At 47.9% G+C, this 27430-nt stretch overlaps 1 protein-coding gene across 1 annotated transcript in view; it reads right to left on the bottom strand.

Annotated features, from left to right (window-relative positions):
* Positions 1-27430, bottom strand: part of WWC2 (WW and C2 domain containing 2) — a 2565136-nt gene that overhangs the window by 1030804 nt on the left and 1506902 nt on the right. The window contains exon 11 of the mRNA XM_069631472.1: positions 3086-3705. Within this exon, the coding sequence (XP_069487573.1) occupies positions 3086-3705 (620 nt within the window). The remainder of the gene's footprint in view (positions 1-3085; positions 3706-27430) is intronic.

The raw sequence follows: 27430 nt of genomic DNA, 5'->3' as shown, positions 1-27430 counted from the left end.
TTTCAGGAGCAAATGTCTAAGTGTGTTCTGGTTTGGACATATGGCTCGTTGTGGGGTGTATCTATGCCATTAATGTGAACTCAGGGACAAAATTATGCACAATCTTCAATAACATATGTTTACAAGTGTGTGGTTTAATGAAACTAAGGAATGTGTTTATTCTCATGGAAAGAGGACAAGCATCTGGCTATGACCTGCTAGGAGTAAATGCTAGAAAGTGGTCCTGCATGTGCAAACGACAGGAAATGGTGTTCTGGCATGGGTCATTGATGAGAAGAGTCTTTACATGTGACATGGTATGAATCGGGGCAAAGGGTAGCAGAGTGTACCATTAAAAAGGCGCACAGGTTTGGATGTATACGTGTCATGGGCAGAGTGAATTTCAGGTTTGGGTGAGCATTTTATATCTAGAGTATTGAGTAATGAATATGTGAAGTTCAGGAATATGTGTATTTTCCCGTGGTCCCACTTCCTATCCACTACCTCTTCCCAAACCTCTTTAGGGTTATCCCAACTCCCCTTACCTATCCACAACCTCTCCCTAGCCCTCTTCTCTCTCCTCCCCATTGGTTGCCTTGAGGTGGCCTGTGCATCATAGTAGGCATTTCTTGCCAACCAAGATGGGAGAGTCGTGTACATACGGATTCTGTGGTTAGGTTGAGAGAGTGGATGGCACTTTTGACAGATCTATGCCAAAGAACTTGTTTCACTTTTAATAGAGGTATTGCCCTTATTAGTAGACCCTGACCAAAATGGCCTTGTTATAAACAGAATGCCTCCTAGCAACATCAGACACATAATAGACTTGGTTGGCTATGGTTCCCATTTAGAGCAACGGTTTGCATTGTTTAGACACCGATAAGGCATTAGATAGTATTTTCTATGTATGGAAAATGCATGCTTTAACAGTATTTGGATTCAGGCCAACGTTTTTGAGATTCGTCATGGAAAATTATAAAATTCCCTGTATTAAAATAAATACCAATTGTATACTAATGATATGATAGTTTATGATATGATAGTTTATTTATAACACAATGTGTTTCAAAGCACTCTGCAACCCCATTGTCTTCCCTGATTGTTTCTTTATCAGTGGAGCCACTGGCCCAATCAATCTGCAACAATCAAATAATTAAATGGATATTCAAGGAGGCTTACCCTATGCCTGCACTATATACAGATTACATCATCTTACTCCTATAGGATGCCCATTCCTCGCTCCGAATGGAAATTACACTAGTGCACCGACTGGTGAGGTTTCTAGTTTCACGATTAACTCCACAATTTATGGGTTTAAATATTACTGAGACTGTAGAATTAATCGCCCACTTAAAGTATATAACAATATTTTCGGTAATCTTTAAAATCCTAGATGGAATTGTACAATGGAGAATGTTTGTACTACATATAGACCCACAAAAACTGGCTATATTTCTTGAATATATATCTTTAAGAAATTAGGAATAATGTTTTAAGCAGAACAGTCATTTGAACAATTGTCAAATATTGTAGCGTCTTTCCAATGCTTACGCATCCACATGATTGTTGGGGGCAATTCTTCACTATTGCCCTGAAGTTTGGCCTCTGGAAATAGCATATTAAAGAGCAAAAATGAGCATTGGAAAGATGCTACAAATATTTGACATTTCTCACTTACAAATTGGTCACTATACCTGAAAAATGTGTAAATACTGTTGTATCTTGTGTAACTCCTAGTTAAGTGTATCTACAAACACGTAAACTGCAGTTTTATTAAAAATCTGACTGCAGTACTCAGAATTGTCCTGATACATTTTTGTCAGAATTCATTTACAGTAACGTGTACACACTTGCCAAGGTGTAACCCCGATAGGAGTGTGTTCACCCTTCGTTCTTCAGCCAGGCATCCCATGACCTTGCTCATTTTTGCTCTTTAATATGCTACTTCCAGAGGCCAAACCTCAGGGCAATAGTGAAGAATTGCTCCCAACAATCATCACCTCCATTTCTTCAGTGTTTAATGAAAGTCAAGAACGCTCTATCTTCTGATCAATGGCCCAGATCCTCTCCACGAATTGGGATGACAACCCCAGATCCTGCTCCAGGCGAGAAGAATCTGGGTACCTGTGTATTCTCAGCATGAGAGCATGGAGGGGGCGAGCTAGAGAACGAATGCAAATATTAAAAACGAACAGGGACACCGCAGAGCACTCAAGAACCCCATAGAGGGCAAGGAGCAGAGGAATACTGCCTGCGAGCACCCAGGAAGGAAGTGGAACAATGCATCACTAATATTAGTCAAATGCAATTATATTTACATGTAATAATCCATTCATACAACCCTTGTACATACTTTGAATACTCCTTTGAAAGTGAAAAATAAAAAAGGAAATGGATTACAAAAATAGCAGCTTGGTAGCAAAGTGGGGACAATAGAGAGAGTACTGTTCTACGGTCCACCTATTTTCCCAAAAACTGTAACTCAATCAGTGGCTCCATGAGGGATCACTCTTGTAGTAAGGAAAGCGTCCAGATTTCTAGACTCAATATTATCTGCGGTAGCTCGATTTAAACGCTAAATTACTGCTGCAGTACGTACAACTGTTGTGATATGTTTTGCTTCAACAATGGAGGCAGTTATTGGCGCGTTTCTGTCACATATCCTATGAACGCACAAGACACATTTTTCTAAGTTGCGTGCACCTTTAAAATAGCATTTCTTTGTATCTTTTTCATTTTGCTGTTGAAAGTCAACCACGACTGAAACATGGCTGCTGATAATGTGGTGAAAACACAGAACAAGTGTGTGGAGCATCAGTTGATGTTTCTGAGAACTCTTTAGAAATATACATTTTCATGCCAAATGCCTGCAGCACATACATGATTAGATTTGCAATCTGTTAATCCTGTTCCTTTAAATTAACCCCAAATGATAAGTGACCGAAAGACAAAAACACATGTTATTTTAAACACAATGTCAGGGACATTGATAATGCTTTCATTGTGTATTTGTTTTGTGATCCTATATCTTATGAATCTATTGTATGCACCCATCTTTTATGAATCCACAATATTGAGCAAATAACTTGATCCTCATTCATCTTACCTATAGGGTCATCAAGTGCAGGTTTCAAGGGTTGCACATTTGCTTCACCAAGACTGATATCTTCGATAAAAGTTGGAAAATCCTTTGCTTCTGTGCCTGGTAAAGCGTGACTCTCACAACCAATAAGCCCTGCAAAATCTACAGGCAAATCACAGTCATCAAAGTCTGTGCCAAGGTGATGCAGCGATGAGTTCTGGACAGGGACTGGAAAAGCTCCTTCCAGGACAAGTGGAGAGCTTGGAGGGGAAAGAGAGGAAAAGGAAGATCTTGAGGATAAAGATGCCAAAGACTTAGGCGGCTCTGTGCTTTTAGGCATTTGACCAACAGCTGTACATGCCGAAGAATTGCTGTAGCCCAGTCGTCCATGGGAGTTGACAACCTCATTCTCATGTATAGTGGTGATAGGCCCACAAGGAATGTAACCACTCTTGTCTTGCAATATGAAGTCAAGTTTATACTGATAGTCCAAGTCTATTATTTGATCCCCTTGGTTGAAATAAAGATCAGTTGAGCTCAGAGAATTCAGTGATCCCCTGCTAGATGTGTCCAGCGATCCTCGACTAGATGCTAGAGATCCCAGACTGCTTCCCGAAGACACAGACAATGTGCTGGCAGAGAGACTGTGGAGAAAAATCAACAAAGAAACAGCAGGTAATATAAACAGCAGGTAATGTGTCTTTATATTGGAGTACCATACAAGATATCAACATATACATAAAATAGAAACTGATCAAGAAAACACAGAATATACTTATACTAAGTACTAGCAACTCAAAGTCTTAGTGCTCACGTTGAGGCAAACACAATGCACCATCCTATCTACAGAACCCATCCACCAATATGGCAAGTAGACAATATCAAATCCAAAGTCAGAAAACTGGTATCATCCGTCTGGCTTCAAATCGGACCACCAAAGTATTTTAACACAAACAACTGAAGTAAATATTTACAGTAAGCCACATCCCATCCAATCAGTCAGTAACTGATCCAATAAACGCTCCACTTAAATACCAACAAACTTTCCCCATCAAGAAGTTGCTTCAGCCACAACAACATCCACCATTTCTGCAGATGAAGCCACATCCTGAAGACCTATGGATAGCCAAAGGGGTGTGATGGAGCTCCCTGCTTGGTTTTAGGGGGCAACAAGGCAGGGACTCAGGGTTAGTGGGCAAGGGGGCAGATGCCTGCCCCAAGCCAGTGGATGTTGGGCCGGTGCCACTGTGGGAGGGATGCCTAAATTATCTTACCTTGGGTTCCGCCACATGGCAGGAGGCAACCCATGAGGGCAGCATAGCTGTGATAATCCTGTTCCCACTCAGGCTTATTTGGAGACCATAAGAAGGTGCACAGAGACAACACAACCCTAACTAGCAGAGCCTGAAGCTCCTTCTAGACAGACCCAAACTCATTATCTGGAAAACAGAAGCTTTCCTGTTAATGGAAAGTGTTACCTTGCAACTGCAGAGGGTAGCGAACATATAGATAATGTTACAGCCTCAACAGACGCATCATACAGCATTTCTCCAACTACTTGCAGAGCTTGAGGTGAAATCTTCAGTACCGCAGATACAGAGGAGCATGTTTGTGCAGGCAGGGAAACGCTGCACCAGTGACAGATTTGTCAGCCAGGGACAGGATAGTGCAACATTCCCCACTCGCCGGGTGAAATAGAATATCGCTGATGCTTATCTAGGGTGTTCCCAGCAGGCAGACCATAAATTGGGAACACTGCATCACTCAGCATGGACCAGACAACACCCGTCAGAATAAAGGGGAAGTAAGCCAGGATGGCAGTGATTCAAATATAGACTTGGCCTAACCCCTTGAACCTAAAGAAACCACAGGTACCTACATAGAAGCTGGCCAATCACAACCATCACTAAAGTATCAACCATCAATCAGCAGACAATCACCGGAAGACCTCTATCCCAGAGAGAAAGGAGAGAGCATACTGTTAAAAATACAGAAACAGTCAGAAAGTGGGGGCTGCAGGAGGCTTGTGTTTGGAGAAAACTCAAGACCAGAGAGCGGTGTAAGAAGCTGGAGAGTGTGAAGGCATCATGAAGTAGACACAGACAAGTGAATACAATTCTATAAACAAACTTTTATTAACTAAATCTTGAGGGTTGGAAAACGACCTATACTAAGGTGGGATTTCCCTACCTAAATTAAACTAATTATAGTCTGTGTCAGGAAGTCCAAAGAAAATGTCTGTCTGTGTCCACAACCTATACTTGCCCTCACTTCTAATTGCATACAATGTGTAGGGATGTCAGCATCAAATATAAAGTGTTAAAATGAAAGTTCAGAGCTTCTTCAGCCCTTGCATGGAAAAGGCAGTTTCCCTTCCTCAAGCTTCAAAAAGGTCCAAAATAACACAGTTCTCCAGGGTGTTCAATGTTCCAAAATAACAATTCCTTGGGACGCTTCCCAGCCCTTCCGTTTGGTTACCTTTCACCAGTTTATAAGTTCAGTTCCTCCGTTTCATTTACATAGGCTTTTCCTTTATTCAATCACCAAGTGGCTTGCTTTTAGGAGGGTATATTCGGGGCAGTGCTTGGACCACACGGTCCACCCATTCAAGGTCACGCAACCAACACACTTTTCTTGCTGTAAAGTTATTTTGCCCCAGATCCAGCTTCACACTAAGGCTTGACTAATTCCTCTTACTTGCCCTTGAAGCGTTATTGTTTCCTCATTCATCACCATTCAGTGTATTGTTAGCTTCCACTTGCAATAACCAACACAAGCTTCCCAGTACACTCTCCTGCTAGGAAACATATACACTGTTTCAGCTTCTTTGACCAAAACCTCTGATGCTTTGGTTGTCAGGTTTTCCCTACATACAGTTCACCGTTCTCAATCTTTCACTTCTTCCAAAAATGAACAACAATACCTGCTTCACTCTTGACAATATTCACTTGACTCTTAGCAATGCTTAATCCAAACATTCACTTCTGGTTGATTTGCTCATTTTGCTTATGCCATCTCAGCTTCCTCCAATTCACTTTAGTGGTAGTAATCTTTTCCCTGGCTTTATCACAGTTCATAACTTTTTTTTCGCACATATTCGATATGTGTTTCGAATGTACTTTTATGAGGGATTTCATGTAATTGCAGTCTCTTAAATTCAGCCGCTTGCCATATATTGTACATATCCCCATGAGACCTGTGTCAGTATGCCCCGGTACTCCCAACGCTCCTGGGCAGACTCACTGGTGTTGCTTGGTGTGTCCGATCAGTGGTGTGGGGCTGTAATGCTTTCCGTGCCTCTTGGAAGCAGACTACATCCTGCCGGCCGTCCCGCGGCTCCACGGACAGCTTCCTTCTCGCTTGCCGGTCTTGCCAATGCACCTTACTGCTTCTGTGACACCGCCAGCCTCTGCTATGCTGTGGTTTGCTCGGCAGTGCTTCTCCGGCTTCTCCCCAGTGTCTCCAGTTGCTTCTCCAGTTCAGAGGGAAGCTCCAGCCTTCCTCTGAAGATCTCTCTCGTGTCAGCCTGCATTCCCTCTGGCTTTCAGCTGCACTGGATTTGCATCCCTCTCTGGCTACTCTGGACCACTCCCAGCATTTCCACACGGCTGCTCCTGCATACAAGTCCCTCTCCTTCACGTCCCTCTTACAGTTCTAGCACTGGCTTTTAAATATCTCACCAGCTGGAACAGGCCCTTGTCAACTAGACTGGGCAGAGTGAGTTCTGCAGTCTGTTGTCAGCCTTTGTTGCATCTTCCTCATCCCAGTACCAAAGTGGTGTTCGAGTGTGTAATGTATGTTTCTAGTGTGTCTCACCCTAGTCTCAGTATCAAAGGATGGTTTGGGGGTGTAATGTGTGTTTCTGGTGTTTCTCTCCCTCATCTAGTACCAAAGTGTGTTTACTGGGAGATGCGTTATGTAAAAGATAGGGAATGGACTGGTAACAACCTATAAGGGCCTGGGGGGAAAGGGTGCGTCACACTCCTTCCCCAAGTCTCCTACACCTGGATGATCCAACCTCGCATATCCAGCCCCAGGGTAACGGTCCGATAGAGATGTCCTTTTCCTGTCCCCGTGGGAGGAGGATATGTTGGAGACAGAAGTGAGGACGCCCTCAGATTCCTCACAAGAGATGGAGCAAAGCCGAAGAGTAGGAGCAGTGGAGAGCAGGAAGAAGTAGTGAGAGCCAAGAGGGTCAGGAAGGGAGTAATCAGTGGGGCAGACAGGACAGAGTGATATTGTAAGCCTTAAGGGAAGAATAACAGCCAAGGGAGAAAGAAAAGGAGGAGGTGGAAAGGAATAAGGAAACATCAGGCTCACATACTGAAAGCTAGAAGAGGTTGTAGAAGCCAGGGTCCAGGAGAAGGAATGGAAACCTGATGAGAAAGAAGTGGTGGAAACATCAGAGGCTTGTATCAACACAGAGGAGGTAATATCAGGGAGATACACAGAGTGTGAGGAAGTTGGGGAGGTAACATACAGAGGGGGAGAAGGAAAACTTGAGACAGTGACACTGGACATTGAGGAAAGTCATAGGGAGGAGAGTAAGAGTGAATCCCTAGCTAGAAAGAGCAGGCAAGTTCTAGCAGACAGACCCAATTGGCCTTAGCCAGGACAAGACGGTGTGTGGAAGTACAAGTAATATGGACTCTTTGAAGCATTTAAAGAGATGGGTAAAAAGAGGCCGGTAGGAAGTTCAGTCAGACACCTGAAAACTTTCTCTAGCTCTCCCTGCCTACTATATCCACTAACTTGCTTGCACACAAGGATCTATTACAGGCTGAGTTGTTGGCTGCCGGACCCCATAAGCCCCACCTTTAGACCAGATCAAGAGTACACACAGTTCAGCTAAGGTCTGCAATGCATAGAGCTATGCTTGAACTGAGATATGTGTTGCAGTTGCCGGGAGGGGGTCTAGTTATCCAAATCTGCCAGAAGAGACACTGAGCAAAGGTACATCTTTTTGAACTTAGACAATTGCTGCATGGGCCAGGAAGGCCTCGTTATCTGTAGTTATCTGCATCCGACAAAAGAGACATTGAGCAAGGAGTGGTACCTCTGTGCAAAGGGATTTGCCCTTTTAAGGAATTAACCATCCTGGCACTTATTTTTTCGTTTGTGAAGATATCAGTTTATTTGAGCTGCCCAACCTTGTACCATAATCCTTTATAAAAAGATAGCGAACACTAACACCAATCTAGGAGTTCTTTTTGATCCAAACCTGTGGCAAGAGCTACAAACAATCCAACATTCCATCAATAAAACAACGTGAGATTTTTGCAAAAAGATATTCTGGTATGGGGCTGTTGTCAATCCATTTCTCATTTGTTTACAGTCTGGAATGGGTCTCACAAATGTTGCAATGAGGATGCAACATACATTTGAGAAACAAGAAACAGTTCAACACTAACATTTTCTTGCAGGCAAGTTTGGAGGGATTCCTATCAAATCTTTTTTTCCCCCCAAAAAACACCTAAAACATAAGAGGTAGGTTCTATGGCAACAGTGTCCGGATCGAGTATTACATACAGTTAGTACACATTTCTATTATACGGGTACATACTGACCTAGGGCCTCATTACGACCCGGGCGCTAAGTGTTTAACGGCGCCGTAAAAGGCTGTGGGCCCGTTAAACACTTAGCGCCTTACTACGAGGTCCCTTTGCGGGACCCGACCTTAACGGCTGGTCTGCACCAGCCGTTAAAGTAGGGACCCGGAAAGGGACCTTGGTGCTAAGTACGGTACCGCAATTTGCGGTACCGTACTTAGCGCCTTCCCCATTCCCATAGAGCCCTATGAGGCGAAAATGGGAATGGGGAAGGTCCATGGTTCAATGGGGAATTACTGCCCCGCCAACCTTGGAATGGGGTGGTAATTCCCCATTGAACCATGGGGGACCCGTTACAACACCGGCACCAACCATGGTGCTAATAGCGCCATGGTATTTCTATTATACGGGTACATACTGACCTAGGGCCTCATTACGACCCGGGCGCTAAGTGTTTAACGGCGCCGTAAAAGGCTGCGGGCCCGTTAAACACTTAGCGCCTTACTACAAGGTCCCTTTGCGGGACCCGACCTTAACGGCTGGTTAAGACTGGTTTAGCGCCGGTCTTGTAATGAGGGCCCTAGTCTTAAAATGCAGTTCCCTGCTATAACTCACATGATCTCAGCATTGTCATCCTCTAAAAGTGTCTCATGGTATATAAGGTGCCCTAGCATACTTCTTTCTTGGATTCAGTCATGTTTGCAGCCTTTGCACCACCTCCTGGAATCTATAGTAGTTTTATTTGTTTATGAAAATCTCAGGAAAGCAATGCCTTTTTGGCACAAAAACTTGTACATAATTTAACATTGAGCAACATAGTGGAGGACATGGGTCCTTGATAACGGGGTGAGAGAATGTGACTTGAAGACCAGATGTTACAGGGAAAGGTGAAAACAAACCAGGGATCAAGATGGGACAGAATACCATAAGAATGGGATGGTGGAGGAAGTGCTAAATTAAGGATGGCTGGGTGAAGGAAAAGTGCTGTAGAGTTGTTTGTGAGAGTAGGGCGAGATGGAAGCAGGGTGATGCAGTAATTCTAGAGTGCTAGGAAACAGGTCCTTCAGAAAGGAGCAGGGCTTTGAGGTTGGATGTAAAATAGTGGTAGAGTTGGAGTAGTACAGAGAGGGAAAGGAAGAGCATCACCAGTGTAGGTGTGAGGAGAGGGAGCAGGGGACCAAGCAGAGGCAAGGGGGTGAGTTGAGGATGATTGTAACAAGCGAGGGCGAGAGTAGGGAGTGAGATGAGCACATAGGTAGGGTGGGGAAAGTCCATGGATAGTTTTGAAGATGGTGAGAAGAGGTTTAGACTTTGCTCTTTGTAGATAGCCAGCCAATCTGCTGAAGGGCAGTGAAGAAAGAGGTAAAGCGAGAAAGAGCAAAAAGTGTGCAGACTGCAAAATTGAGAACTTTGTCCAGAGGTGGAAAAGCCATTAAGGAGACTGACACAGTAGTCAGACCTAGAAAGGAAGAAGGAGGAGATTAGCTGTTAAGCAGTGTTGAGTGTTGAAAGGAAGAAGAAGACCGAAGAGGGGCAGAGGCATTATGATACTGGCGGTAGCCGTGCTGGTATCATTTGTTTTCCGGCGGCGCCCGCGAATGGTCAATTGCCGGGTCATTGCGGCCTTGCCGGACCCGATAATTGCCCATTTGCAGGCGCCGGAAAATATTCTTCCCCTATTCCCATTAAGCCCAATGGGGAAGCCGGATGCACTGCCACCATTTGTGAATGGTGCCGGTGCATCAGACATGCTCTGCTTGCGGGTGCCGGTACGTCTGCCAGGTCAGGACGAAAGTTGGCAAGACAGTTAGGATCGAGACCAGGTTTCTTAAGGAGAAGGATGACAGTAGCTGACTTATAGGATAAGGTAACATTATCAAGAGTGGAGTTGAAGAAGGAAGTAAGATGTGGCGCTACACTGGGAGCTATGTGCTTCATGATGTGAGGAGACAGTGGGTCAGTGGGGGCATCGGAAGGGATAGCCATGAGGAATAAGGCAAGAATCTCATCAGGGTTGGTGGGTACAAGGGAAGACTTAGTACCGGGAGAGGAGGAAAGGAGTGGTGGAGAAAAGTGAGCAGCAGGAGGGGTTAGAAGGTAAATTGCAAACGTACTGCGAATGGTAGACAATTTAAAAGCAGAGTAGAGACCAAGATAATTTGCAGAAAGAGTGGACAAGGGCTTAGCAGGTGAGAGAATGGAGTTGGGGGATTTATGGAGGCACCTGGGTTGGGAGGACTGAGACAAAATGAGAGAGAGATAGAAGTCATGTTTGCAGAGTCAAGAGCCGAGGAGTAGTTTTGCAGATTAGTGAGGTAGAGTTGGAGACCTGACGAGCGCCTTGGCCTTTGCCAAGTGCAAAGCTTTTCCCATATTGCTGTTTTCAGGGTGCAGATGAGAGGAGTAATCAGGGGCTGTGGAGGGGAGGATTTGGGAGTAAATGTAGAAAGACGGTAGCAACAGGAGAAGGGAGCATAGACAGCAGTGTTAAAGTTAGTAAAGTTGTCTTCACTGGATGAAAGTTAAGTTCAGCATAGGAGGGGAGAGTGGTGTAGGCCGGAGAGGTAGTCAGGTTGTGTGGGGGGAAACCTGCTCTCAGTAACAGTATTAGATGGAGAGAGTGAGCACAAAGCAGGAGTAGAGACTGAGATACAGATGATGGAGTGATCAGAGGGAGAAGGAGCAGTGGAGATATTAGAGGTGGAAAATTGAGAGGAGATGAGAAAAAGGTTGAGGGAGATTTCATTTGAATGGGTGGGCAGAGAGTGGACAGAAGAGAGTGAGTGGTTAAGGAGAGGAGAGTAAGTAAGTCGACAGAGCAGAGTGAGATATAGTGAGATATAGAAGCATAGCGACATTGAGTCTGAGAAATAGGTGCTGGGGGTATAGGCAAGAAAAGGAAGTGTAATGAAAGCTGGGGATGGAGTAGGTTTTATGAATGGAGTGAGTAGTGGAGCGAGCAGAGCGGTGGCTTCGAGGAGAAGAGATGATGGGGATGGGAAGAGAGTTGAAGTGGGGCTGAGTGGAGGAGAGTGCAATGAGAAGTAGAAGGGAAAGGAAGAGATATAGCATGAGAATTGCATAGTGAGGGCGAGGTTGAGAAGAAGAAGCAATAATTGGTACTTACAGACAAGTAGCAGGACACAGCAAAGCAAAGGCTCATAGGCAAGAAGATGAGGGAATAAGGCTGGGAGAATGCCCTTTACTTCAACACCCTTAACTGAAGACACCCATATGGAGCTACTAAACGATATGACAGGGCAAAGTTCCCTCAAGATGACCACCGCTTTCGGCACCAGGACCCCAGTCATGTGATTTGTGACCAGTGCCCTGTGATGAATCCAATGGAGTCATCACAGACTCGCCAGTGTTGGACTCCTCCCATATGGCCAGGGGATGGCAGCCGCCACCCGATCTTGACCCTAGGGTCGGCTACATGAAGGAAGATCTCATAGACGGAGATGGCCGCCGGGGAGATATTAGGGCTTCATTGGATAAGATGCTGTATTCCCCATTTTCTCAGTGAAAAGAACCTATATTACCCAATATTTAATGGTCTATTGCCATACATCTAGTCCCCTTCATACGAAAAGTAAAGAAACCTCCTTCCAACATCAGTTAGGTCAAACTTCTATCCATAACCTAAAAGAGTAAAAACTCCCAAGAAACTAATTTCAGTTCTAGTTTTCCTTCATGTAGAACTTATCTTCCATGTAAAGTTATCGAGAAAAACCCTCCACGTATTAAACATCATTCAACCCCACCTTCTATTTTTGGTCAAAGCAGCACAAGCGCCAACTCCTCTTTATTGAGAACTGATTTGCAATGTGGAATTATTAAAAACAATTTTTCCAATGTTAAACAACAATTAACATCAGTTGACTTCAATTACCACAACCACACAAGTACAAAGACGAAGAAAATTAGGGCACTGGTGCAGAGCAACAAGCATGGAGAGTATACTAGTTGTTGGAGAAAGACACTGGTATGTGGGCCCTTTAAATATGGGAACAGAACTAAGGAAAGCTGCTCATAAAAAGATGTGACCTCTTTGAGGAAGTCGGTGAGCGGAAGCAGGAGGCAAGAGCAGGTGTGGCAGAGAATGCCATTGGAGTGGGACAGACATGTGCTGGAGAAGGGACCTGCCGCGTAGATGACGGGAACTACGAGAGGAACCCTGGCGTTCGGGGGGCAAGTCAAGCAGCGCAGTCCTCACTGGGAGCCGAGGAGAAACCAACAGGCAGGAGCGGAACTACAGAAAAGAGAAACGCTGCATAAGCACGAGGAAGGCCGAAAATGCTTCAGGGACCCAGTGAGTCTGCCAGAGCAAAGTGGGGACCCCGGGGCATTTCGGTGACCGTGCCAAAGGGAGTTTTTGAACATCAAGAGCAACTGAACATGGTGAATTGTGCTGAAAGTAGAATACAAAGAGGAATTGTTTTGAAGAAAAGGGCACAGTGTGAATTGGAACCAGAGAGAATTGAAGGCCAAAAGTGAAGAAAACTTAAACAAGTAGATATACCAAGACCAGAACAGTATATGCTACTTGCTGATAAAGAGACACTGTAATACAAGTTGAGAAAGTCCTGGCAAGCAAATACCAGGCCGTTGAAGAAGAGAAAGTCCTGGTAAACCAGGCAATTGTAAATACATGACAAATCCTGGCAGGAGAGTGTACTAGGAGGGTGCAAGCATTTGTTGTGAGTGCAAGAGGAATCCTGGCAGGAGAGTACACCAGTCAAGTGGAAATACATAACGAGTCCTAGCAGGGGAGTATACCAGGCTAAGTGTAAAGCTATAAGAAAAGACAAGATAAGACTGTGTTCGTTGAATAAAGAAGTATCTTGTGTTGAAGAAAGACTAATAAGGTTAATCAGTTTTGGAGATTGTTGTGAACCAAATGAAATCTCAAGAACTGTTAGTCCAAGAAACATTGTTTTTTTTAATATCACATTTTATTGGTTTTATAGCATAGAAAAAGAGCAAACATACAACATCTGGTCCCATCAGGGTCAGAGCTTAAAAACAACAACAATAACATTAGATGGAAGATGGGTACAAACAGGTCACATATAGTATTTCCTATACCAGGTTTTCTTACTGCAATGTATACTTCCTACATACTGCGGTGTTATGGTTTCAAAGGTTCACATCGTGTCTTCCCACCGTTGCCAAATTTGTCCCGCTTTTTCGGGGCATCCTCTGGCCTGGTATACCCTCTTTTCTATGGCAATGCATACCTATACATCTGCGATCCTCTGTCCTACTTGCGGTGGCTCTGCTGCTCCCCACAGTTGTGCTATGTTCCTTTTTATTACCGTTGTTGCAGTTGTGAAGTTTTTCGTACCTTGACATGTCTATCTCGCTGTCTACTCCCAGTAGCAGCAGTTTGGGGTCTCTGGGAATCGTCTGGTTCAGGACCCTTGACAGAATATCACAACATTGTTACCAATAGTGACTTATATCCGGGCACTCCCATAGTATGTGAAAGAAGGTTCCCTCTTGCCCTCGACAGCGTAGGCAGTTAGGTTCTGCTTTTTTGCCCCAGCGGTACACAGCTACCCTCGGGTAGTAGACTCTATGCAATATCTTCAGTTGCACCAGGCGTAGTCTCGCCGATATGGCGTCTTCACGGGGGTACATTAGGATCTGTACCAAATCTTCCGACATGATCTCCCCCACTTCTCTATCGACATTTGGTCTTCAGACTTGTGAGTTCTGGGGTGGCAAAAGAGGTGATAGCACTGTACATGACTGTGGTAACTTTAGCCTGAATGTGCTCTAAGACTATGTTTTGTTCCAAGGCTGTGCAGTCTGGCATATAAGAGAGAATGGGGAGGTGTTGCCGTAATGCAGCCGGAGCTGTGTGTAGTGATATCGTTCTGCCTCTGGGAGGTCAAAGGTCAAAGTTAGGTCTTCAAAGGGTCTGATAGTTCTTGCACTATTATGTCTTTTACTCGTTCTATTCCATGTCTCGCCCATATTGGCCATTTCTGCAATTTGGTCACCTAAGAGAGGTTCCTATTGTTCCATAACGGTTGCAGTGGCGTGACCTTATCCTTCCACCCTATGAAGGTGTGTGCCTCCACCCAAATACGAGACGTCTGTGATATCATGTCTCGGAGGATTGATCTGGGTGTCGCAGCGTATAACTCTATGGGTGGTGATGCTCTGACATGTGGTAGTGTAGTTTCGGCGTGTAGTGTATCATTTATCACCGACAACTGGCTGGCCCAGTAGTATATCTGTACCCTTGGCAGATCGATGCTTCCTACCCATATTGACCGTTGCAATGTTCGAAGAGCTATTCTTGGATGCCCGCCACCCCATAAGAATTTCCTAAGTGTGAAGTCTATTTTTTGGAACGTCTTCATAGGTATGTGCAGTGGGGCATTCTGTAATATGTACAAGTAGCAGGGGAGTGCTAACATTTTTAAACAGTGCCGCCCATCCCAGTAGGGTCATGGGTAGAGACATCCAGTGCTGCACATCTCTTGTGAATCGTTCTGTAATGGGTTGTAAGTTGTTGAGTATGTAGTCATTAAGGTTTCTCGTGATCCGGATACCCAGGTATTGGAAATGGTCAGAGGCGATCCTATATGGGGCAGGGCACAGGGGTTTCCTCCCCCAATTGGTTTATTGGGAATAGTGTGGATTTAGACCAGTTTACCCTTAGGCCACTAAAGGCTCCATATTTTTGTAGCAGCTGAGTCACCACTGGGCATGTCGTCCTGGGGTCTCGTAGGTATATCAATAGATCGTCTGCATACAATGAGACTCTGTCTTCCCATCCTGGCCCGCCTGGGATACCCCACCAGGTACATGTGTCCCTTAGTCATTGGGTCAGTGGCTCCATAGCCAGTGCCAAGAGGAGGGCTGACAGGGGGCAACCTTGTTTTATCCCTTTTCCCAGGGCAAAGGATTGTGACGTCCAGCCATTTACCCTGACTTCAGCGATCGGTGCGGTATACAGCAGTCGAACCCAGGATAGGAACTGTTCGCCAAACCGCATGACCTCCCAGAGTGCCCCCCAGTAGATGGAATCAAACGCCTCGAAGTCTATTGCAAGTACCCCCAAGGGGACTTTTGGAGTCTGGGCACGTTCAATGGCTAGGTGTATTCTCTGTATGTTCATCCTTGTGGACCTACCGGTCATGAAGCCACATTGGTCTGGATGAATTAAGGATGTTATGACCTGCTGTAGGCGTGTCGCTAGCAATTTGACCAGGATTTTCGCCTTGCTGTTAATGAGGGATATTGGTCTGTATGAGCTACATTTGTCTGGGGGGTTTATCTGCTTTAGGTATTACAATTATTATAGCTTTCCTTATGTCCGCTGGCAGGCTCCCCAAGCTTTTGGCCTGTCGGTACATATTGAGTAGGTGGGGGGCCAGCTCATTACCACCTATCTTTTTCCAGGCTTCTATGGGAAAGCCATTCTGTCCGGGTGTCTTCCCAGATTGGAGCTGCATCATAGCTTCTATTATCTCCTCCTCCGTGATTTCTGTTTCTAGGCTAGCTACTTGTTCGGCATTTAGGGAGGGAAGGGTGATCCCATAGAGTATGGAAGTCTCAGGGGGAACCTCGGGAGCCATGTATAGCCTTTCATAGTATCTTGCAAACTCTTCTGTGATATCCGCGTCCGTCAGGCGCGGTTCCGCGTTTTGGGGTGTGATTACCCTCACTTGGTTGTGTCCCTCATCCCTCTGTTCGAGCCACGCTAGTATCTTGCCGCTTTGTCTACTGTTTCGTAAATTCTGGCTCTCATTGCCGCATGGGCTTGTTTAGCGTTATCTAATGCCACGTTTTGTAGCTTTTTTTGGGCCAGGACCAAGGCTCTGTTTGTATTGGGATGATCCTGGGTCAGGTGTGACTCCTCCGCCTGCTTAACATTTGCCTCTGCTTCTTTCAATGATTTCAGGTGTATTTTCCTTTGTGCTGCAGTCCAGGAGATAATCTCCCCTCGGATCACAGGCTTGTAGGCTTCCCATAGTATAACAGTGCAGTCTACCGACCCTTCATTTAACTCGAAGTATGTTTTGCTGGAGTTTTGTAAACGTTCTATCAGTTCCGGGAACCCAGGTGATAACTATTCAGTCTCCATACCGGTGGTGGGAGTGGTTTACAAGTCGTGATCGTCATAAGTAGGGGGGAGTGGTCCGAAATGCCTCTTGGGAGATACTCTGCTTGTGTCGCTGTGTGTAGTATTGGCACAAAAAATAATCTAGTTGTGACAGTGACGCATGTACCCCAGAGTGATATGAGTATTCCCTTTCTGCAGGGTGTAGATCGTGCCACACATCTCTGATGCCAAATGCTTCTGCAAATGTGGCTAGTTTAGTTTGGGTATTGGGATCCCTACTACGTAGGTGTGTGCGATCCGGTGCATTATCGATAACATCATTGAAGTCTCCCCCTAGGATTAGGATATCCGCTGTGTCATTGATCAGCAAGGGCATAATGTCGTCTATTAGTGTGGCTAATAGTGTAGGCAGGGAGTAAACCGCTATCAAGGAGATTTTTTTATTCCATAGCGTGCCTGTGACATATGTGAATCTGCCTCCGGTGTCTTGTATTACTCTCGTAAGGGTGAAGGGAAGTCTATTGTGTATTAATATTATTACTCCCCTGGCTCCCATCGTGAAGCCTGCCTGTATTGCCATACGATAGTTGGATCGCTTGAAGAGCGCGCTGGTGGTTCTCGCTTGGTGGGTTTCGGTTAAGAAAGCTATATCTGGACCGTGTCTGTTCAGGAACTGTCGTACTAGTCGTCTCTTCAGACTGTTTCCTAGGCCATTCACGTTCCAGGTAAGGAGCTTTAAGGCTCGAGTCTTAGTGTCTTGCAGGGCCATTTGGGAATTGATGGGTGTGGGTGACTGCGGTGCCATCTAGGGTGTAGGCATTGCTTTTGTTTGCTCTGTGGCAAGGAAAGATATTCAGTGTGTGTCTAACACCTGTTTCTCGAGAGCTCTGGTGTTTGTGATATGGAAGCAGTGGCGGCCGACCTGGATCACGGGAGAAAGGAGGAGGTTGGGGAAGTGAGCAGCCGGGTAAGGGAAGGGAAAAGACTACAGATCCCAGAATGCCCCACAGAATACCGCATCAGGGAGGGGGCCCACTGATGGGAAAAGAAAGAAAGATAAGATAAGGGAAAACCGGGTTTCCGTATTATTTCAGACCCACCAGAACAGACACCAAGCACCGGGTTAAACCACAGCGTGCGGAGCAGGGAGGAGGTGGGGAATCAGGGCCAGGTGTGGAAAAACCGCTGCTGAGAACACCAGGGGCTGATTAGGAGGGAGGGGCGGGTCAAGAGTTAAAAGCAACTAGAAAAGACTCAGAGGGGATCTTCTTCTCTTGCAGGAACCACGCGTGGCGAGGGGTGCCACACCAGAATGGAGCGAGACCAGCGGAGAGTACGAATGGGCTTACTAGGAGAAAGCAGAAAGCCTACAGAGGGATGCCGTACCTTGTCCGAGGCTCCAGACAGCAGTATAGTGCAGAAAAACGGCAACCAGAGTAAAGTATTACGAGAGGTGAACTGTGGGCCATTGCTATTTAATTTATTTCGTTTGCATCAACCGGTGGCAGGTTGAGGATTGAAAGCCTGAACACGCCAGGGTGTGATAAGAGACAATTGGGACTGACGAAAGCAAGTCAAAACGGCAGTGCCTGCGAGGTGAAAGGAACCGTCTTCAGTTGTATGAATTCAATGACCTGAGAAGTGTTAGTTGTGAAAATAAACCATTGTTGAAAGAAAAACCTCTGTTGTCTCCGGCTGACTACTTAACAGTGGTGGCAGCGGTGGGATCCAAGAGGAACGCTAATTCTCTTCAGCATAGAAGCCGTGTTGAAAGCACTAGCTGAAGGCCAACAGCAGCTGCAACAGTTAGTGCAAGTACAAGGGCATCAAGCGCAAGCAGATAGGCAGGCCCTACAACAGGCTCTGCAAGTACAAACCACAGCTCAGGAACAGGACCGAGAAGCATTGAGGAATCTGGGTGAATCAGTAGCGACACAACAAGCACATCCGGCCATTCCCCCTACCGTACTTCAAAAATACCAGGCGGGGGATGACCCCAGTTATTTCTTTGTGAACTTTGAAAGAATAGCCCGAGCAGCACAATGGCCACAAGACCGATGGTGTCACAATTAAAGGCAGTCAATCAATTATGGTCACTAACCTGTTCGGATGGCAATCTCCTGGAGCAGCAAGGGAGAATCTCCCGGAGACCCCTGCCTTCCCCAAATCTCGGGGAATATGAATGCCAGAGAGGGAGAGACAGGAGCCCCAAGGAAACCCTCTGGGAAGAAAACCATGGGTGGTCTGGACGAGTGCTTCTGTGTAGCGATCTCTTTTTTGGCGCAAGGTTTGTAGCAGCAGAAGCGGAGTTCTCTACAGAAGAAAGAAGAGAAGGTGAGTATGTGAGTGGATAGAGTGGGATAGTATTCTAGTGGAAGTAGTCCCCACTTACTGGTGTAACCTTTTCACTGATCTATTCCTTAGGTGGGAGATGGTGTCGGGATAGTGGGCTCCGAAAAGACCTGGAGATTCCGGATGAAGCACAAGGTAAGTGATAGAAATGAAGGAAAAAGAGATTAGTCCTGGTTCTGTAGAAAAGGTAACTCACTGTCTTGAGTAAGAAGGCTGGCCCAAGAGGGATTCTGCACGGGAAGGCGAAACATGAACGGGAAGAGAATGATGAGAACAGAAGTTCGGGGAAAGGGGTTCTTGCGGGAAGGACGGGAGGCGCTGGAATACTGACTGGGAAGAAGGTAGAAAAACAAATTAAGGTAATATCGATGGATATAATTTGGAATCTTTCAGAAAAGCGAATAGCGAACTTACGAAGGGTCGTACTGAGCAGAAGCGACGCACTGAAGGGAAGGTTTCTGGTCTTTTAAAGCAGTCACGTGAACGTTCGATCGCGTTAGTGAAAGACGTGCAGCAACTAGACTGTCAATCCTCCCGTGCCGGCGATTCCCCGCCATCTTGGAGTTCCCGCGAAGTGCGGATCTGTATAACGACCAATGCCGCCTAGACTGCCATCGTTGGAAAGGTGTAACAGTTGGGCTTTCTTTTTGGCGCCCCTGCCCCTTATTGGAGTAATGCAGGGTGCCTATCAGGCGGCCAATCCCACAGGGGACACCCCATACGCAGACATCAAGAAATCTGTGTTGGAAAGACTGGAAATGGATGAGGAGTCATATAGACTACAGTTTCGAGAAACCAGATTAAAACCCGGCGAGAGCCCCAGACAATTGCTCTACCGCGTCCAAGATTTAGCAGAAAAATGGCTACAACCAAACACTGCCACGATCGGACGGATTAAAGAAAAGGTGATGTTGGAACAATTCATTGACGCCCTGCCGAGTCCCATACAACGGTGGGTAAAACAACATCACCACTTTACACTGTCTGAAGCCATAGATGTGGCAACCGCCTATCAAAAAGCCGGAATACCCCACACCTTCACCGCACTACATCCAGGCCCCACAGTGACACTCCTATCATACGCAGCAATTACCGGGAAGCCACCCAGGAACCACGGAACAGACCGGACCCTAAACCCACCAACGGAACCAGCGTCGTAAGAGGGCAGGCGCCCCAATGCTTTGAATGTGTGGAGTGGGGCCATATAGCCCGGTTCTGTCCCAGAAAAACCAAGGCCGAACCCATGGACGTGGGAACGTTACAAGCACCAGGATATCGGAAGAAACTGCCATATGTGATTGAGGTAACGGTGGATGGACATCCCGAACCAGCCATGATGGACAGCGGTAGCAGGCAGACGGCAATACATCCGCATGTGAGTGAGCAAGACCCAGGAAAGGTGAGAACCATTGACAAAGTGTGTGCATGGGGATGTAAAAGGGTACCCTACGAAAGACATTGGCCCTCATTACGACCCTGGCGGAAAGCGACTGACCGGAGCGCCACAGCGTAAATAGCGTTTCCGCCATTGCACGAAGGAGCAAAGTGCGGCCCATTCCGACCCATCGGGCACGAGCACCACGGCATGGCGGAAGTGCAAAGTCCGCGATGGCGGAAATGACCCCAAAACGGCCCACACCGCCGCCGTACGGCGCCCCAGGTGCAATACCGCCACCCCTCTTAGCGGTCACCGCAGTGTGCGCCTACCGGAAAGTACGGTGGCCGGAAATATACGGAAACGGAAGTTAAAACATGGGCCCGGAACGGGAAACATCCCGGCGTACACCTATAAATACACTAAAACCACACAACCACTAAAATCACTACCCTGAAACACACCCCAACCCGTCAACCACCCTAGCGAAACCAAGAATAATGGGAAAAGCAGCGAAGAAAGCGTGCGACCGCAAGCGGCAGGTCCACTTCTCCCGTGAGGAACTCACCGTGCTAACAGAGACCCTCCAGGAGAATGCTGCCGTCGTCTTCTGCACGCAAATGACCAGGACGGCACTTGCAAACAAGAAGGCCATATGGGCTCTGGTGGCACAGCGGGTAAGTGCGGTGGGGACCGCACCCCGCACCCCACAGCAATGCCGCAAGCGATGGGACGACCTGCGGATACGCGTCCGCAGCATACTCTCTGCCAACCGCAACATTGCCACAGCCACCGGGGGAGGTCCTGAATCACCCATCAAGTTGACCCCCTGGGAAGAAATCTGTGCCTCCACCATCGGAATGGAGAGCATAGAGGGAGTCGGAGGGATGGAGAAAGGAGTGCAGACATCTGAAGATACAGGTAGGTGGGCCAGGAAAAACAATGCCAAATCCACACAGTCCATCCATGTGAAGTACCATGCGTCCACATAGTGCAACAGAAACACATGTCCAGGAGAACATCCACACACATCGGCCTGATAGCGCACGTTAAAACCCACAATAAATACATAAATAATTAAAAACCCCTAATACACGCACTACACGTGCAGCAGGCACACCCTAACTGCAGGCTGCCAAACAACTGCACCCTCACTCCACACACAAATCAAAGCACCTCCAAGGGCCCGGCCCAAATCACCCTCAGGTACCACCCCAATGCATGTGACACAATGCAATTCCAATTCCCACAGACCCACCAATAACCCTCGCCCTCCTCTACTCCACCACAGGGTCCGATCCAAACGACGAGCTACAGGACACCCCTACCAGCACACCTGCAAAGAGGGCCAAGACCAACGGCCAGAGACCCTCCACCTCAGCTGCACGCATCAAGACACGGCAGCAGCACAAATCAGGTGGCAGCACAGAGGAGGGAACATCAACAGGCACCCCAGCAGCCAGCATGCCCACAACACCACCACCACAGGTCCCCCCAATGGATGCCACAGAAGGCACTGCCTCCGGTGGCAGCAGCACCATAGGTGACACCCCATTGATGGCAGCATGCTCCGACACAGAAAACGGGGATGCCGAAGTCAGATCCATCCATGACCTGTCCCAATCCCCCTGTCTGTCCCATCCCGTACAACATGAGGATACCACGCAGGGGCACCCACAAGACGACGACTGGCCATCCCCCACAAGCCCTGTGGCAATGCAACATGAGGACAACAGCCCCTCTGTGACACCCCCGCAAATGGCCTTGGCCCAGCAGAGGCAACAGTCCCTCGACCAGTTGATCGAACAACAGCAGCAACTGGCCACGCTCCTCAAGGACCATGCTGATGAATGTGGGGGCACTAAGGCAGACATAGAAACATCAACTGAGACACTTAGGGCACAAATCGAGAGTAGCACCGAGAGCCTGAGAGTCCAAATGGAGAGAAGCACCGAGAGCCTCAGGGGGAACTGCATGCGACGGCCAAGGACGTATGTGCCGAACTTGCCGCAGTGCGCCGTGTGCTCACTGAGCTCTCGCAAACCCTTAGGGACATGCATGGACGTGAGCAGGCAGACACATCATCCGTTGCAAGCTCCGTCCAGGGCAGCCCCCAACGTAGATCTGGAAGGAACCTGCGCTCCACAGGCAGGGGTGCCCCTGATACCCGCAGAGGGGGCTTGCAATAGCGACAGCCCACTGACAATGAGCATCTTTGGACACTGGTGTTCGGGGGGGAGGTAGGGGGGTGGAGGGGGTGTGTTGGGCTCACTTGGGTGGCGGGTCGATAGGGTGTTCAACATGACATCACATATGCCATAAAAAGTGCACGATCAACCAATGAGATGTGTGGACATTGATCTTTGTGTACTAGGCCATCATAGGCGTACAGTCCATATTGTGCATGTCCCAGACACACGCAGTGCCACGAGTCCCGTGTCCATGTATCAGCCACCAGGCGTGAGTGCTAGAAGCATACATCAATGAGATGCTGACGAATGTCACGGGCCTCCGGTGCCTCGCAGACTCCATGAGGTGCTGCCACATCCCCACCCTCATCATGACCATCATCAGGTGCTTGCAGTTCTGCGTCAGGGGGCATGGGCACATTTCTACGTACGCACATGTTGTGGAGCATGACACATGCCATCACCATCTTTGCAACCTTCTCATGGCGGTACAGGAGTGCCCCGCCAGACCTGCTGAGGCAGCGGAAACGGCCCTTCAGTAGGCCGAATGCCTGTTCTATGACTACACGGGTACGTGAGTGGGCATGGTTGTAGTCCTCCTCATGCTGGTCCCGTGGGTTCCGGACTGGTGTGAGGAGCCATCTCTTCAGTGGATATCCAGCATCACCTGTATGTGGACGAGAAACGTATGATGTGGAATGCCATTGATACGTACGCACACCCCCCCCCCTTCCTGCCAGGTCATTGCCAATTCACATACCCCACATCATCATGCATGTAATGAGACTCACCGAGTAGCCAGGATCTGTTCCCTGCGTGTCGCTCCATGTAGCGTGGTATTGTAGAGTTCCTCAAGACCATAGAATCATGGGTTGATCCAGGGAATCGGGCACAACAATGTGTAATGATCCTGTTGGAGTCACACACCATTTGTACATTCAGGGAATGAAATTGTTTTCGGTTGCGGTACTGGGCCTCCATGGCATGTGGGACGACCAATTCCACATGGGTGCAGTCGATGGCACCAATGCAACCCGGTATGCCGCCAAGTGCATGGAATCCCACTTTCGTGTTTGTAATTTCCTGCTCCGAGCGTGGTAGGGAGATGTAGTCGTCTGCGTGCTGCAGGAGGGCATCGAGCACTTGCAATAGTGTCCGTGAGAACAGTGGCTGAGAAATGCCATGCAACTGTCCGACTGTGTGCTGGTAGGTGCCTGTGGCCAGGAAGTGGAGTACAGACACCACCTTCAGTAGGGGTGGGATGGCGGTTGGGCTATCTATCATGCTGACAAGGTCAGCCTGTGTCATGTCCACAATGGCGGCTATGGTGTCCCGGTCCAAACGGTAGAGGGTGTGGATCTGGTCATCAGTGAGGTTGAACGGATGTGCTCGGAGGCGTGGGATTGCGGGCTGCCTGCGTGGTGGTAGTGGCTGTGCTGGTGGGCCTTGCTGGCCCTGCCTTGCCCTCCTCCTCCTCCTGCGTCTCCTCCGTGCGGCCGGTTGTAGTTGGTGTTCGTCTTCCTCTTGGAGTTGGAGCACTTGCAGTGCTATCAGGTCCCCCAGGGCCAACATCGCGAGTCCTGCCGGTAGCATTTCGGTGTGGTTGTGGGAGGAGACTGGCTGTGCAATTCATGTGTTTTCAGGCTGTATGGCCTCCACCTGTGGTGATTCATTCCACCTGTGCAAACTGCCCTCCCCTTTGGCCGAGCACGTCACGCGCACAACGCTGCAATTCAGGGAATGGTATCTTGCTATTGCTATCATGTATTTGTACCCGATGGGCGTGTTGGATTGGTTGTTATGTTCATTCGGCTATGGTCCCATTGTTTCCCATTCTATCTGTGCAGTCGCGAACAGACTTGTGAAGGGTCAGTGGAACGTAGTACTCGAGTAACGGTGGGCCCTCATGCATCACTGTACCGAGTTGCAACGACGGGCGGGGCGTCCCATTCGTGGGTGAAGGCAGTTGCCATTTTCACACACAGCCGCACTCGATGGAATAATTAGTGATTTCAAACGGCCACAGATGCCTTTTCGACGTGATGTTGCAAATGAGGAATTCGAAGGGCGGCGCTTTCGGTTATCAGCTGGCGGCGAGGAGATGCCCACAGGTCTGACTGCAAATATAACGTTCTATTGTTCAATGTCCTTGAGACAGGGCCCATGGCGAGGGAGCAATGATTGATATGAATAGTTTGGGATACGCATTAGCTACGTGGGCGATGAGGCCGGCCGTTCCCAAATACATGTTACTTCACAACACTGGAATTACGGGCTGGGGCACTGTGGATATTGCAGGCTGCATAACGCACAGACTCAATGGATGTTTCTAATGTCATGTGAGTAATTATTCAGGCGTTTTGATCCCGGGATGAGGGAATGATGAATGGATGCATGGGCAGGTGATTTGATACAGAGTTTGCCATGTACAGGGCTTCTTGGGATCTATCCGCCTCCCCTACGCTATGTGATGCAGGCCTGCCATAGTGGGACCATCGTCTATCTGGCCTTGTTGAGCCCTCCCTGTCTCGAGGCGCCCTCAGACACTTGTGTCCATGCACGTTGACATTCCCATCTGATGGATTCTGTTTTGACAGACGCATGCACAGGTACACTCGTTTGTGATGGTGTTTGCACCTCGATATAGATGGTTATGAGTCGCAAGTGGTTTTGGGGTGGTGATGATCCTTTTGAGTGGGCTAGCATGCATATGGCTGTGGATTTCGTGTGATCATTGAAGTGAGTTGTTCGAATGTAGTTCTGATGGCCATTCTGTTCTTTTTCTTTTCTTTTGGTTGACAGGTATCTCCTCCCCTTTTGCCACTGCCATCTGTATGCCACTCCTGCAGATGGATTTTACTCCCGACACCTGCTGCTTCGTGTTAATCGGTGGAGCAGCATTACGATCTTATGGGACGATCGCCAATGGCCCACATGCCCTTACGCAGTACTGGTGTCTCGGAGCAACATTTCGGCCTTTCAGCTGGACTAGTGCCTCCCCATTGGGACAGCCCTGCGGTTCTGTGCGCTTCCATGTTGCCTTTTCGTACGTGAATGTGGCTCTGAGTACCATGGGGGTACAGGGCGACACACAAGTAGTGGCTGGTCATTTCTTGCGGATGCAGCCCACAATGGTGATTAGTGTTTTGGAGTTCATGGCCTGATGGCTGTATGGGCTTGGTGTCTTTGATGTGCATAAATTGCTATTCTGATTTGGCCCGTGTAGCGTTTTTCTTTGCAAGTGATGTGGCATATGCCTATTTGGGGGGCGATGTATTGTGAGGAGATCTGCATTGGGTTCCAGCTTCGGGGTTTAGTTGCGTGGTACTGTACTGGGCGCGTTTGCCTACTAAGCCCGTGAGGTCAGGGATGGGGGCTGCCTATATGACAGTTTGAATGTTGTCATGCTCAGGGGCGGGGGATTGGGTTTTGTGTAACAGATGCCGGTCAGCCAGGTGGACTGGTGGAATGATGTGATTTTCGGAATGTTGCTGGGCACAGGTGCCTGTGTTTGCGTGCGTTTCTTGGTGGGGGACTGTGGTCATGTCCATTGGGATGGCTTCTGTATTCGTGCCATCTGTGACCTGCAGCTCCCATTGGCCCCTCTTGTGTTGCTTTTGTTCGTTGGCATGCATGGGTGCTTTGTACATTTCAATGGTTGCATTGTGACTTCATTGCACCTACCGGGAGTTGTACTTTGTGGGCAGGGAGCGGTGTACAGGCACTCAGTGGGGCCGTTTACGGTTGATTCGCGATGCCGTACTTCTCGCCATGGCGGAATGGTACATTCCGCCATGCCTGATGGCGTTAGGTACATGTCCGCTAGGGTCGGAATTGGCGTACCGTTGCACCATGGTGGTGTTTGCGGTTTGGCATGGCGCGCGCGCGCGTGCTTGGTGCAGTTAGCGTTGGCGTTCACTACGGTGTCGCTAATGGCTTCGTACTTTGCGGTGACGGGTCATAGTCGCACCGAGCGCTATTCGATGGCGGTATTGCATTTCCGCCATCGTTTTTCGATTTCCGCAAGGGTCGTAATGAGGGCCATTGTGTTGGGGCTACAAGGACACGAGATACCAGTTAAAATAGCCATTATTCCCACCATCCCAGCCCCGGTACTAATAGGGACCGATATTCTAGAATTCGACAAATGGTTAAAGGAACCGCCTTTTGCCACAACAGAGATCGGGGTACTGGCAAGAAGGGAGAAAACCGCAAAGAGCCAGAAAAGGAGTACGGAAAAGAACATGGGAAAAGAACAAGTTACTTTCTTACCTGGTAACGTTCTTTCGATGGGATGGTCCGACGACGTAGTCCATATCTATGACAGGTAATGTCCACAGCTGTGCTGCTTCGGAAAATCTTTGGCGTCTGCGTCCTGCGTCGATGACGTTGATGCGCCGTCCCCGAGGACCTCCTCCGACGGCCGACGTCAATCGATGTGATAAGTAGGACGCACGACGCCCATAGCCTCAGTTATAGTTTTTTTCCCCAGAACGTGTGCCACCAGTTTTCTGCCAGTCAGACACACAAGGCCTTGCGGAACGCAAGCTGCAATCGCAAAAGAAATTCTGCAGCGGGGAAGGCAGGGAGGGAGCGATATGGAATACGTCGTCAGACCATCCCATCAAAAGAACGTTACCAGGTAGGAAATTAACTTGTTCTTCGAGGGGATTGGGTCCTCCGACGTATTCCATATCTATGACAGACTCCCAAAGCAGTACCAAGCAAGGAGGTGGGAAAGAATTTAGAATACAAATTTAGCATGCCCAATCAAATTACGGAATAGAGAACTGCCTTGCCAAAGGCCAGATCTTGCCCTCT

The sequence above is a fragment of the Ambystoma mexicanum genome, chromosome 6q, assembly GCF_040938575.1.
Source record: "Ambystoma mexicanum isolate Mex_15411 chromosome 6q, UKY_AmexF1_1, whole genome shotgun sequence".
Taxonomy (NCBI): Eukaryota; Metazoa; Chordata; class Amphibia; order Caudata; family Ambystomatidae; genus Ambystoma; species Ambystoma mexicanum.
This window is presented reverse-complemented; position numbering and strand designations above follow the sequence as displayed.